This window comes from Apteryx rowi, unplaced genomic scaffold, assembly GCF_003343035.1.
Source record: "Apteryx rowi isolate R43461 unplaced genomic scaffold, aptRow1 scaffold_15, whole genome shotgun sequence".
NCBI lineage: Eukaryota > Metazoa > Chordata > Aves > Apterygiformes > Apterygidae > Apteryx > Apteryx rowi.
The window spans coordinates 1,207,692-1,220,638 of record NW_020447752.1 but is presented as its reverse complement, the minus strand read 5'-3'; the positions used below and the strand labels follow the sequence as shown (position 1 = coordinate 1,220,638).

Sequence of the window (12,947 nt, the reverse complement as noted above, 5' to 3'; positions counted from 1 at the left end):
GCCCAGCAAGACCTGAGCTCTTGGACTAGCTGGGCATGTGCACTGCTGCAGTGTGATTTACCCATCTGGGGTTTGTTCCCAGCCAGCACTGCGCCCAGGGTCCCAGACTCCTTAAACAGCCTTTTAGTACTCAGGGGTCTCAGTGCTTTATTGTGCCTATCTGCTGAATACCCTTGGAGGCAGGACAGCGTTATCTTCTCCCTGTAGAAATAGGGAACGGAAGCAGTGGGAAGCAGGGAGGATTTCCTTAAGTCATACGGAAGGTTGGCAAGGAGGGAATCGAGCTTATGTTTTGGGACCTGGGTTAGGGCCATAGTCAGTGCTCTGTGTTGCTGTTACTTCTCTCCGTTTGGCTGGTGGGGACAGCCAGAACACGTTAGCTGGGTTCGCTAGCGAGAGTCTGCAGGGTATGAGCGCATGTTCACTGACACAACAGTTCTGCTGATTAAAAACAGGCATCCTGGTGCCCCACCTTTCCTAGGTATGATCCAGTGCTCTTTTGATTGCCATCTCTGAACTGAAATCAGGGGGGCTGGTTTTTCTCCTCCCCTGCTTCTGTTGCCTCTTTCAGGTTTGCTTGGTAGGGGACTGTGTCGGAGGCATTCTGGGATTTGATGCCTTATGCTACAGCAATCAAACTGTGTCCGAGAGCCAGAACAGCAGCCGGCGAGGAAGCGTCGTGAGCGTCCAGGTAATGAGTAAAGACGCTGCTGGTGTCTGCTTGCAATAGGTCGGCCAGCCGCAGCACCTCCCTAGCCCCTGGTTTTAGTAAGGATCTTTGCTTGAAAGAGCAAAGACCGTCTCTCTTATTGAGGCCAGCACGCGTGTCTTAGTGCACGTGTGTCTCAGGGCTTGGGTGGGCTTTGCTCTGAACTGGGGTGCTTCACTGCCCGACATCTCTGCCCATCTTTGGGCATTCACTGCCCGTCCTTGGGCAGCCTCAAGGAAGGGTTGGTAAGGGAAGGGGTTTGAGTTGTTGAGGTGTCTTTTATGCTCTGTGGCTCATCTGTGAGATGAGTCCGGCAGATCACATGAAGGGTGTGTGTGCACACCATTCGGAAGTGTCTAGTCTGAGGTACTACATAGCTCTCAGCTGGATCTTGGGGCAAATGCGAAAACCAGTTGTTGGAAGGAGGAGGCCATAAGGTGGCTGTATTCCTGATTCAGCTGTGAGAGGGATAAATCATATATTTCAAACCCTAGGATACCGATCTCCTGTCTCCTGGAATAACAGTGAACAATAGCTATTGTTCCAGTGGCTCTAATCTGGAAGGCAGCAGACACCTCAGCAGGAGCAACATTGATATTCCTCGTAGCAACGGAGAAGATCCAAAGAAGCAGCTGCCACGCAAAAGGAGTGATTCATCAACCTATGAACTGGACACAATAAAGCAGCATCAGGCCTTTCTTTCAAGGTACAATTTCATAGGAACAGAGCCACCAATATTCTGGGGATAAGAGGGATGTAACTTCGAATCTCAAATGTTACTTTCTCATCCTATGACAAGCAAGATGGAGTAAAGCCTTAAGTTAGATTCGAGGGGTATAGATTTCGGTGTGTGTGTTGCGTATATGCAGAAAAATTAACAGCAGCCTTGCTCAGTGGCAGTGAGAGAAACCGGCTGCTCTACAGCACGTGTGTTGCAGTGGACAGGACAGGACCCTTCATCCTGTTGCGTGACAGACGAGGCACTCGGGTGGCTGCTTTTTTGCTGTGCTGCTCTTGCAGGGTGGAGGACATAGAGCAAATACATAAACAGTGTGGGTGAAGGCAGTGAAGCAGAATCGAGAAAGGTGCCCCTGATCCTTTAATTTTGGCGTAGTTCAAGTGTGAGATTGGATCGCAGTGCCCTTTTCTGTGTCACGTGAGTAGGACCCTGCTGCCAGGGTAATGGGGTGCTCTGGATGAGGCATCCTCAACCCTAGTTGGTTGATTCGGGGAGCAGCCTTCAGCTACAGATGAGGATTGCTCCATCTGTGGTGTTTTATGTGACTCTGGCAAAGAAACCYGAGTTCCCTGTATGAAGCAGGGTCCGGGGATTGCATCCTGCCCCCTGCCAGGGCTGCTCCCTCACATCGAGATCATGTTTCAAATTTGTTATTCAGTATTGAAGTTCTCAGTGTCACATGGCTAAGCTGCTTCAAATGAACTTTCAGAAAACGTATCTGTTAACATAACTGATGACGTTTTCATAGCAGTCTTTCCGTTGCGGATTGTTCAGGGATAACTTCCGTAAGCCCGGAGGCTTTTCCTGACTGCATCCTTTTCCTCAGCCTGGGGAACTGGCCAGTCCATACGTTTTTCTCCTATTTGCCCAGAAGAATTGCAGCATCTTAACACCTTTCCCCCCCAACTCCCAGGTACTAGGGAGCAATGTCCCACCCGGCAAACCCCGTTATCTGCATTACAGCTGTGTCCAAGGCTGTTCCTTTTGCCCCGGGCTGAGCGAAGGCCTGACCTACGTGCACCTCTCCCCCTCCTTCGCTGCCTGCAGTCATTGCCGCAGCGCGGGGACTCGTGCTGCCCTCCCTCATCAGGGCCCTTTTGTGAAAGACTCACAGGAGAGAGAAAGTATCAAAGCAGATGTTGTTGGTGCGCAGAGATGCTATATTCAGAAAGACAGCTGCATTTACAAAAAACACAATAAGCTGCTCGGCTATTTCCAGCAGGTGACTAAAACGCAATCAGTCTCGTGTTCATCCCTTATCAAAACAGCCTCCTGTATTACAGGAGAAAATACTTGTCACACGAGTGTGCTTTCTCCTCCTTGTTCTTGAACTCAGGGGCACAGACTGAGCTAAGGGAAGCGAACCGGCATCTGACTGCGGTTTTACATGTAGCTTAGGATAAGCAATGGCCTGACATAGCTAGGGGATCTCGCAGCACGGTCCCTCTTTTCAAAGAGCTTTGTCTCAGTGCCTCCTGCTCCATGTCCTGAGGAACATCCCTGCTCCCAACACGAAGCGCTTGCGGGGAGCCAGGCGAGGGCTGTCCGTGTTCAGTGCATCGATGGATCGGTTTACCTTTACTCCTTTGGGGGTTTTATATCTTTTTTTTAAATCTACCTTTAGACCTTGGGTCAGAAGTGAGTCTTTGCCCATGGCTCAAGAGCAAGATCCTCTCAGGGAAGGGACAGGCTTCGGGCTGCAGGAGCGCTCCTGGCGTCTGTCCCCCTCGCTCCCGGCGCAGGGGAGACTCCGGTGCAGGGGTTCAGCTGTCCCCTCCGGGGGGTCAGTGGAATGTCACATCTGGACCGGTCTCTGCACCTCTTGCTTGCAGCAGTTGCTGCTAAGGCTGCGCAGTCATCAGCAGTGTGCCCCATCGGTCTCCGTGTCCCAAAGCAATCATCATCTTCCCGTTTGAAAACCAAGCCCTGATGTGACACGACTTCACGCAGGAGATTGGCAGAACGGAGGCAGGTTTCGCTAACGGGCACAGCAGACTGGCAGCTTGGCACACAGAGGCCTTTCTGTCCATGCCTATTGCAGCTTGTGCCAAAGACGCTCATATTTATTCATGTATCAGACCTACCCGCTTCCCTGGGATAATGCCCAGCAAGCCAGAGCAGCATCTGGAGATTACAATCACACATTTATTTTTAAATTCAGTCCTTCTGCACAACTACATTATTTCTGGCTGTGCTGTACTTGTATTATTGTAAATGAGTTGATTTGCTTCTGAAATCCATAAGCTCTTGTTTAATTAATGCACACAGTACATCTGCTGCTTTTTAAAGGGAGAACAGAGCACTGTAGGTTGCTTGGAGCATGACGGATTCAGAGTTCCCCTTGGCTCTCATTTCTTTTGATTGCTAAAAAGACTATCAAGTACCCAGTAAAATGAGAGAAGCTGTCCAAATGGCTTAGCAGGAGAAGCGTTCTCATTCTCTCCTGCTCCCTGCTGAGGAATGCCACGGGAAGAAGGCCGGAGTGTACAAAATCCATGCGATCATCCTGCCATAACCCATCTGCTCTCAGGAGGGTCTGTCAGCTTGTGTTCATTGGAATCGAACTGCTGTTGCACTGACTGCTTTCTGCAAAACTGAGCTTGTTCCTAAATAACTTTGCATTCCTTGCACACAGCAAACTTCATGTGTTGCAGTCTTGACAGCTAAAACCCTTCTAGTTTCGTTGAAGGTGGCTTGTTTTTAAATGTGCTCCAGCATTGCGTGTCTGGGCAGGCTGATCTCAGGGAGACTCGTTCCCGTCACGCAGAGGGGAGCATACTCATTTAGCTGCCACTTGCTGTTGCCTCCCGTTCCCCTCACTTCTGACTTCGCTGTTTTGACTTTGTGGGATGTATGTCTGGCATAAGGAAGCTTGTTATTTCTTTGTGGTGGGTAGCCAAAGAGAATAATACGTGCATGTACGTGTATACCTCTTGGGAGAATATATGATAGCGCAGCATGGTGAGAAGGTTTTATTAGCATCCGTTGGGAGCGGCAGCAGCAGAGGTGCTGTCTCTAGGGTAATGCGTTGTTTGCCAAAACAGGAATATTAACTCGGAGTGAAACCCATTTATCTTCTTCCCAATTACGTGAGCATTTGCAGCCATTCGTTTTCTGAACAGCCATCCCGGAGGCAGAGCGTGTGCAAGCACGACTGCTCCAGCGCTGCCGGTGGCGGAGAGCAATAGCCCTACATCCGCGCAGGCAGCAGCGCTGGGATGGCGCAGCCCACCCGGCAGCCAGGACGCTGCTTTTGGAGCGGCCTCGCTGAGCAAGGGCTATGGCGTGGGGAGCTGTGGCAAGCGCTGGTGACCGCCTCGGACTTGGTCTTGGGGCTGCAGAGGTGGGGGAGACTCTTGCATTTACATCATCCCTGACTCCAGGCCAGAAGAACTTTCATCCACCCAAACTGTCGCGAAATCCATGTATCTCACGTTTTACAGAACCCATTCAGATGCTTTTTAGAGTCCTTTAAAACACCCCATTAGTCACTACTGGTACTTTATCTGAAACTCTCCAGTTGTAATTGTAACGAAGGTAACCCAGCAAGGCTGCAGCCTAAATCTGTAGGATCTGGAGAGCAAGAGATATTGCATCTCATTGCTTCTGGGTAGTAACTAGAGGAATCTCAGACAACTTCTTTCTGAGTCAGGTTACTGCAGTGTTACACGTGGGTCATCTCCCCGTCCGACCCCAGATCCAGACCGCAAAGCAGCTCCGCTTCCCAGCGGGACCGGGGGCTGCTGCCTTCCCGGCCGTCTCCTCCAAGAGCTCCTCTTTCTCCTTCCACAATGTCTGAGGGAGATTTGACTTTAAATCTGTGCTTTAAACCTGTGTATCACCCAACCTGCACTGCACGCAGGTTGAATTTTTCCAGGAGATTTGATACCTGAAAGGGGAGGAAAAAAGCTAGAGACATTCTGTATTATTATTACTTTTAAATTACAGCTACCTGCATATGCTGGGCTGGTTGGGAGGTAGTTAGAAGGGTAATAGCTTGGCACATGTGGCCTCGTGGGCAAAAAAAGAGGTGGGAGCATCCTGGGTGCATGATAAAGACAATTTACCACGTGGTCACCGGGTTCATTGCCTTCCTGTGCGGTATACATGCATGGAAACTGCAGTGTAAACTTGGTGCGCAAGGATATCAGAAACTCTCTTGCAGATTTTGATCTTTCTTTTTCTCTTTCCCTTCCCATTTTCTTTTTTTCTTTTCTTTTTTAATCCTGTAACATTTGTCCAACTACTTCCATGAGGAAGAAATGGGTAAGCACAGCTTTCTGTAACATTTGAGAATAAGGTGATGACAGGAACTCAAATGTTAACAACCAGAGAGCATAGCAGTAATATGTGTAATGAAATGAATCACTGCAAATCTGCTTTCTTTCCCCTGGTATTGTAGTAATTTTGGTTTGCTGGGGGGATTTTTTTAGCTTGCAAATGGCTGTTATACTACCAGCAACCCACATTTCGATTCCTCAGAAAAACACTTTGAGGAGATGGGAGGAGTGTGTAAATGAACCCACTTGGAGCTTAAATTTTTGTGGTCTAAATTATGCCAATGAAGTGGAAGGACAGTTTGCTGGCTAGTGAAACTGCAGTGCAGAGGCCTGGTGGATTGATTGGCACAGTGCCTTCGCTGAAGTGTTAGAAATTCTCCTCACTGTCAATCTCTTACCCAGCCTTCAATTAAGAAAAAACATACCGAGCAAAGTTTTGACTTTCTTCTCTGCTTTTGTCCCAGTTTACATTCTAGTGTTCTGAGAAACGACCCGGGATCCAGGCGATCTAGTAGCTCCACGATGTTGGATGGAGGAAATATTGGAAAGTTTGAATTTGAGATCACGGACTTCTTCCTCTTTGGTTCTCCCCTGGGGCTGGTTCTTGCGCTGCGAAAAACTGTCATCCCAGCTCTAGACAGTAAGTCCTGATGTAAACTGCTGTGCTCCCTGGTTTAAGCACCTCCTGCTACAAGTCCAGTAATTTGATGAGACAAACTGTAACTGCAGGTAAAACCAAGTATGTATATATAATAGGTATTGCACCATAAGGAAGCAGAGCGCTGGCTGCTCCAGCCAGTGCTGATTAGACGATCTATTTGTGATTTACTTCCAAACATTAAAAGTAAAGATTCAAAAAACTGTTCAGTAAATATTGTACCGATAAAAAAAAAACTGTTTCAGTTGACTAAACTGGAATATGAGGAAGGTAATTAATCCTCAGTGCTTTTTTTTTTTTAACCCTGCAGTTGTCTATTTCACAGAAATATTTCTGAAAATCTATCACATAACCTTGTGATACTTGAAAATCTCTAATTTTTTTTCTCCCCACCTCTTTAGTCTTTCAGCTGAGACCAGCTTGTCAGCAAGTCTATAACCTGTTCCACCCCGCAGACCCGTCTGCTTCCCGCCTCGAGCCTCTGTTGGAGAGGAAGTTCTACCTGTTGCCCCCCTTTAACGTTCCCCGCTACCAGAGGTTCCCGCTGGGTGACGGCAATTCTGCCGTTCTGGGTAAGTCCCTTGGCGTCCGTATTAGCTGCTGAAAGGGTTATAGTCGCCCTTTACGTGAAACTGCCAAAGCAATTGGGAATGACAAGAGAGGGAACTGGCCCTGTAACACTAGCTTTGTTCCCGATTTATCAGACAAGTAGTTTTCTTCCAACAAAACCGGTGCCTTGTGGCCCAGATGCCCCTCGTTTGTCACACAAAGGCCATCAGCTGCTGAGAGTTACCGTGCAGCGACCTCTCTCCGAAGGTCCCTGTTTTGCACCCCAGCCAGCGCTTGTGGTTGGGACTATTCTGTAGTAACGAAACATGATCAACTTGGCTGAGTTTTGGGAGCTTGATGTTTTGGGGGCCAGTGAAGACTGGAAGGAGCAGAGTCAACAGTGAGGTCATGAGATGATTTACTTGGTTGCACCATGTGCTTTTTGGTGGAACCAGGCAAAGGACTGGCTGCTGCAGCTTGCTGGGCTGCTGACAGTGCCTTGCCCTTACCAGCTTGCCGAGGAGATGCTTTGTTTTCCTAGGAAACATTTCTCTGCCATCAGCGGCCTCTTCACTTGCTCTAGCCCAATTGCAGTAGTAGCAAAGTCTAAAACGGCTGTGTGCATGCCCTTTTGTCTTACTGGGTTGCATTGAAACAACTGTGTCCTGACCATGTCCTGCCTCAGCTCCCATGACATCAATGCTCTGGCAGTTGATCTAATAAAATAAATTATGTTTCCTACCATCTTCACCTCACTTCTGTGCCTAGACTCTCATGGTCTGTTGCCGTTCCAGCGCAGGCTCTCATTGCAAGGAGCTTTCAGGGAAGCTCGCCACTGTGCAGAATTAAACTAAATTTGACCTTTCTGCTTCACCTGAAGCTTTGGTTCCCTGCAGGGTCAAGGCTTTGGGGCAGGAAGAACAATTGCACTGTAATTTTTTCTGTGTTAGAGGTTGCCGGTCAAAGGCTAGGAGTCACTGCTGTAAAACTAGGTTTACAGCACACAAGAAATCAAGCTGGCAAGCCAGAGTAGAATATCAAAGGCACCAGCTACCAAGGCTGTTTTTTCAAAGCTCTGGTAACTTTCCATTTGTTTAATATTTGAATCATGCAGGACTAAATGAAGAGGAATGTATATCTAGAGATGAATAATTCTGGTGCTGTTCATCACTTTAAGATTGAAAATGCAAAGCAGTGGTCTCCTGATGTTTCTGTATCTTTAAATACTGTATTTTGATTGCTGAATCTGGAGGTCTGATGTGTTAAATGGGCATGAACTAAAACCCATGTTTAACAAAGCAAATAGAATACTTTCTGCACTTTTCCCACTCACTCTTCAGATTTCACAAAGATTTTGCCACAACACTTTTTAAAAATGGATCCACCCACAACTACATTTGTACCAAGTCCAGTTAGGCTTAGAAAAGCTCAGGGAATCTATAGCAACTTGAACAGCAGTTTGCTTTTTGGGTGCATTTTAAGTATCAGCTGTAAGTGGCTTCTTAGAAAAATCCTAAATATCTTATTTTCTTCCTCTTAAATCCATTTAAAATCCCCTGTTCCCATTGAAGCCTGAGGCAAAAACCCCATTGACATTGAGAAACCTCTATTCTGGTTATCATTCTGTGCAATAGCGGGGAACTTACTAGTTTACCRTGCCTCCCTGGACCTTTGTTACGTTGGCTGTGTCTAAGTTTGGAGAGACACTTGGCGATAAAATGGAGAGGAGTTAAACAGCAATTAAGTACAAGATGCGTAGAGTGATTCCAAAACCCTCTCCAGGTTTGTTATTAGAGGAGATGCTGCTCTGCCGTGATGAATAAAAGTGACAAAAAAGCAGCTTTAAATTCTCTTCTCGTGTAAGACAAAGCTTCTTCATTTGCTTAGCATAAAGTAGCAGGCTGTTCTTTTCCATTAGAATCAAAATTTCAGTGTTGTGATGTACACGTTACCCAGAGGGACTGTTCAGACCATGATTTGCAAATCCAGTCCTGACGCTAGAGTGTGCACTGCAGGACACTCCAGGAAAGTTAACTGCTCCTATAGTTAAGGTATGGGATTTGGTGATCACATAAAATTCAGGTGCTCAATTATAATTAGTTCTGTACAAAACCTTCTGTGGCATGGCTTGTGCCACATGTTTCCTCTTGCAGATAGCTTGCTTTTCAAGTCCATAGTTCAGAAGACCTCTTAGACCTTTTTTTTTCTCATTTTCCCATCTGTACTAAGTGTTGAGTCCCCGTTTCATTACAGCCAACTTGCGGAGTGAAATCAAATTCACGTCCCTGCTTACTCCTGGGCTTTGCAGTGTGTAGGCTGTGAGTCTGATTCAAGTAAGTCTCCCCTCAGAGTACACTTCTGTCCTCATAGTAAAAAGATTTCCCTGGATCTGCTGGGTATTTATGGAGCTGGCTCATTTGGAGAAGCTGGTTAAGAGGAGTTCCTCCTCTTTTGCTGTTGAAATGCCATCCTTGTGCTTTTCTCTGCTACCAGTTAAAATCTTGCTTGTGTGGGTCTATTTGGAAAGTCACCCAGGTTTGTTTCTTCTCCTCTATTTGAAGGTTGTCCTTTCATAGAAGACCATGATCYGTAGTCGAAGTGCTCGGTTGTACTGTTTGTATGTTAACACTTTGTGGCCACATGTCTGTTGTTCCTTGTCCTTCTGTTTTCTTCCCATCTGCTTCTAGTTGAGACAATCCAGAACAATCCCATCCTGCTCATGGAAAGCAGCCCTTTGGGTGCTCTCCAGCACCAGGACAGCTTCATGGAAACAAGTATCCCTGTTCCCGTTCTGAATTGGCAAGATGTTTCCAATAAAAGTGCTGGTTTTGCTGAGTGTGTGTAATCTACACTTTTGTATTGTCTATGGTGTTGGGTACTTGGGGTGCTTTTTGGAGATGGCTCTGTTGCCTCCTGGAGCTGAAAGCTTCACGCTGTGTCTCAGGCTGTGCCACATGAAATGACTGCCCGGGTCTGCGCGGCTGCCACGAAAGACAACAAGCGGCAGTCGCAAGCTGTGACCCTTCCCGGCGCTATGCTGAAGGGGAGCCTGGAGCCACGGGCTTATATTTGCCCTTTTGGGGTGGCCGTGCTGCTGGAACGGTGCCTGTGGCCTGTGTCGGAGAGCAGAGTTTGCCTGTTTCAATATTTCCTGTTGGGACGCTTCTGGTGGCTCTGCTGAGTACAGTGAATGAGGCTTTCAGCCCCTAAGGTGGCTTTTAAAAATTAATTTCTCAATTTCTGCCTTCAAAGCRAAGTTTGATGTATTTGGTTTACTTTATTTTCCATCATAAATGCTGCATGGCCTTATTCTGGTTGTGGCTGGTGCTACATCTGCAATTTTAATGAGACTTTGACTTTTAGTTTTTTCTTCTCGCTGTCTTACCTGTCCATTCTTGCCCTTTTCCAGTATTTTGCATTGAGAGCTTGTTTCTGCTGCTTCTTAATTTTTTTGACAAGCTGACCCTTGCTGTTTCTGAGCAGTCCAGTGTGTTACGTGGTCATACAAAATGGCAACGTTGCTGATGACACCAGATAGTCTCTCCTTCTGTCTTTTGAAGATGTTAGCTGATTTTTAGGTATGCCGTTGCCACCTTGCCTGTGCTATGATGTTCTGTAAGGAAGCGGAGGGAAAGGATCCGGCACTATTAACTAATCACTTTGGAGGTCGCTGATGAAATGCCATTGAGCTGTCAGCTGSCACATCCTGCTGCCAGGACGGTGCTTTCAGAAGCTTCTCTGCTCTCTGCCCTGTGTTTCAAGAGCACAGTGTGGCCAAGCAGTGCTGGGTTCGACTGCAGCAAGTGCTGAATCCCAGTCCAGCCGTTGTGCTGAGGGAGATTCCCACAAGCATAAAAACTTCCGGACAGTTGAAAGCTGTGTCGCTCTTGAGCTCAGGGTAGCAACTCCAGGGTGCTCAGCGCTGGCCAGGGACTCCAGTGCAAGCAGGGTTTGGCCCGTGCTGAGCACCTGGCTGGCTGTTTTGTTTTATTTTACTTCTTATTATTTTTTATTGAATGGCACATATTTTTGACTGCTTTCAGTACTCCCTGCTTTGGTGCCGCAGCTCAGCCTGCAAACAGCGCGTATTGGAATCTGCCGTTCAGATACCCCAAGGACTTAACTCGGTGCCAGCAGCGCATTAGGAGAGTGGCCCTGAGCCATTCACTTAGTGGGAAACAATTAGTAAGAACACTGACAAACGAGTCCGTAAATGAAAAGGCACAGCACTGAATTGGGTATTAACGAGCCGTAGCTAGGCAAAAAAGAGCGAYTTTGCTCCTTGTGCCACCTTTTCTGGAAGCGCAGTAAAGCCTCAGCTCACCGCATGGCCCTGAGCGGTGCGTGCTGGGGGAAGGGGTGACCAGGGTGCTGTGCTAGCCAGGTGTCCCCTGTCTGAAGTGTCCTTGTTCTCATAAAGTTTGCCCTCAAAAAGGTACCCTTGAAATGCAGGAGATGTGGCCACGCTGGAGCAGAAGCTCTCGCGGGTGCTCAGGTCAAGCCGTGCTGGCRTGGCAGCGTCTAAACGGCGAGGATGGTGCTGCACGCGGGGTTGGGCACAAAGCGTATGTGGAGTTTAGGAGGAATGGCTGTGCCAGGTTTTTTCCACRAGGGAATCGGGTCCTAGGGTTGATCCGTAAGCCGCTGTTGCTGCAGCTTTGCGGGTCTGGGAAGCTCGACTGCAGTGGGAGCAGTGCACAGGAGAGGCTGTCCGTCCTCCCTCCCCACCCTGTCTCTTCCTGGCCATTACTGCTCTTAAAAGCTGGCCTGTTTTGAGGACAGGGGCTGCATAGGAGGGAAAAGAGAGAGAGATGCCAGTGTGTCTGGAAATGCGAAAGCAGCGCGAGTGGGCCGGCGTGTGGGAGCGCTGCTGTCAGCCTGCGCCCCAGCGCTGGCACAGCAGACTCCTGCCACCAACGCGGGCGATACCAAGCTGAACGGTTGAGCAACACCGGGACAGATTAGGGYTTATGTGGGTGAAAATTAATTACTCCTGGGGTGACACTAGCTAGGAGGGCATTCGAAGGGCTGCTGCGCTTTGTGCTTTAAACCCATCATATCCAAAAATCCAGCGTCACACCGGGAAAAGGGAGACTGACTGAAAAGAGCAAGCCCAAAACACCACTATTTTCCCCTTTTTTTTACCTCTCAGTTTCTGTGCTCTCAGGAAGGGAGGTTAAACTCGGGCAGAGCCAAGTGAAGCTCTGCTAACGGAGCCAGGGCCGTGATCGGTGCAGGCAGCCCCGCGTTTGGCCCAGCTTTCTCTCTTGTGCAGCATTGCCGTAATGCTTTTTTTAGCATGCCTTCCAGCTGCTTCCTATTTCAGGCTACAGCTGTTTTATTTTTAAGGGGGAGGAAGGAGTTCGGGCTTAGATGGTTAGCTAACCCTGAACAGAGCTCAGCATTTTTCCTAGCACGGACAAAGCCAGACCTTTCGCTGCGCCTGACYGAATGCAGGGGCAGCTGACGGAGCACCACCTCGGCTTGAACGTCCTCCTCTTGCTCACGCCGGTGCTTTCCGCGGTAAGAAAGCGGTGCTGGCTCGGTGAGGTCGGCTGGGCTGTGGCCACTGGCAGCAGCCCTGACAGCCAGCCGCTCCGTGCAAGGCGAAAAAGGAGGAAAGTGCTGAGAAAGTGATGCTGGTAATGGCCTTGCAGGCCCAACGTGGGCAGTACGTGAAGCTCATCACCAGGTCAGGCTCCTGCTAGGCCTCGGATCTCGCAGCCCCCGTAGCTTCTACGYGGAGCAGCTTGTGGCCTTATTTTCCCTGCAGAGAACCGATCTCCCTTACCAGCACTTATCTCCGGGCTTTCTGCTCCGTGCGCTCGCTTTCCCCGCGATGCAGCGTGGTCGTGTGGGCACAGACGCTGCTGCTGTGAGCTCAGAGATCAGAGGAAGCGAATCGGGAGCCCCAAGCAAAAAGATCAATGTTAAAATAAACCGGCTGCCAAAACAACTCCCTGTGTCAACCGCATACCAGGATCAAATCCAAGGACAACTGGCTGGAATAGG

At 48.6% G+C, this 12,947-nt stretch overlaps 1 protein-coding gene across 4 annotated transcripts in view; it reads left to right on the top strand.

Annotated features, from left to right (window-relative positions):
* The window catches only part of PITPNM2 (phosphatidylinositol transfer protein membrane associated 2), a 121,569-nt gene that overhangs the window by 93,746 nt on the left and 14,876 nt on the right, over positions 1-12,947 (top strand). For 3 of the 4 annotated variants that reach the window (XM_026058826.1, XM_026058825.1, XM_026058827.1), the window contains 4 exons: positions 572-691; positions 1,204-1,415; positions 6,193-6,368; positions 6,788-6,958. In XM_026058826.1, the coding sequence (XP_025914611.1) occupies positions 572-691; positions 1,204-1,415; positions 6,193-6,368; positions 6,788-6,958 (679 nt within the window). Of the gene's footprint in view, positions 1-571; positions 692-1,203; positions 1,416-6,192; positions 6,369-6,787; positions 6,959-9,622; positions 9,773-12,947 lie in introns of all 4 variants that reach the window. The other variant, XM_026058828.1, reaches the window with a different exon arrangement.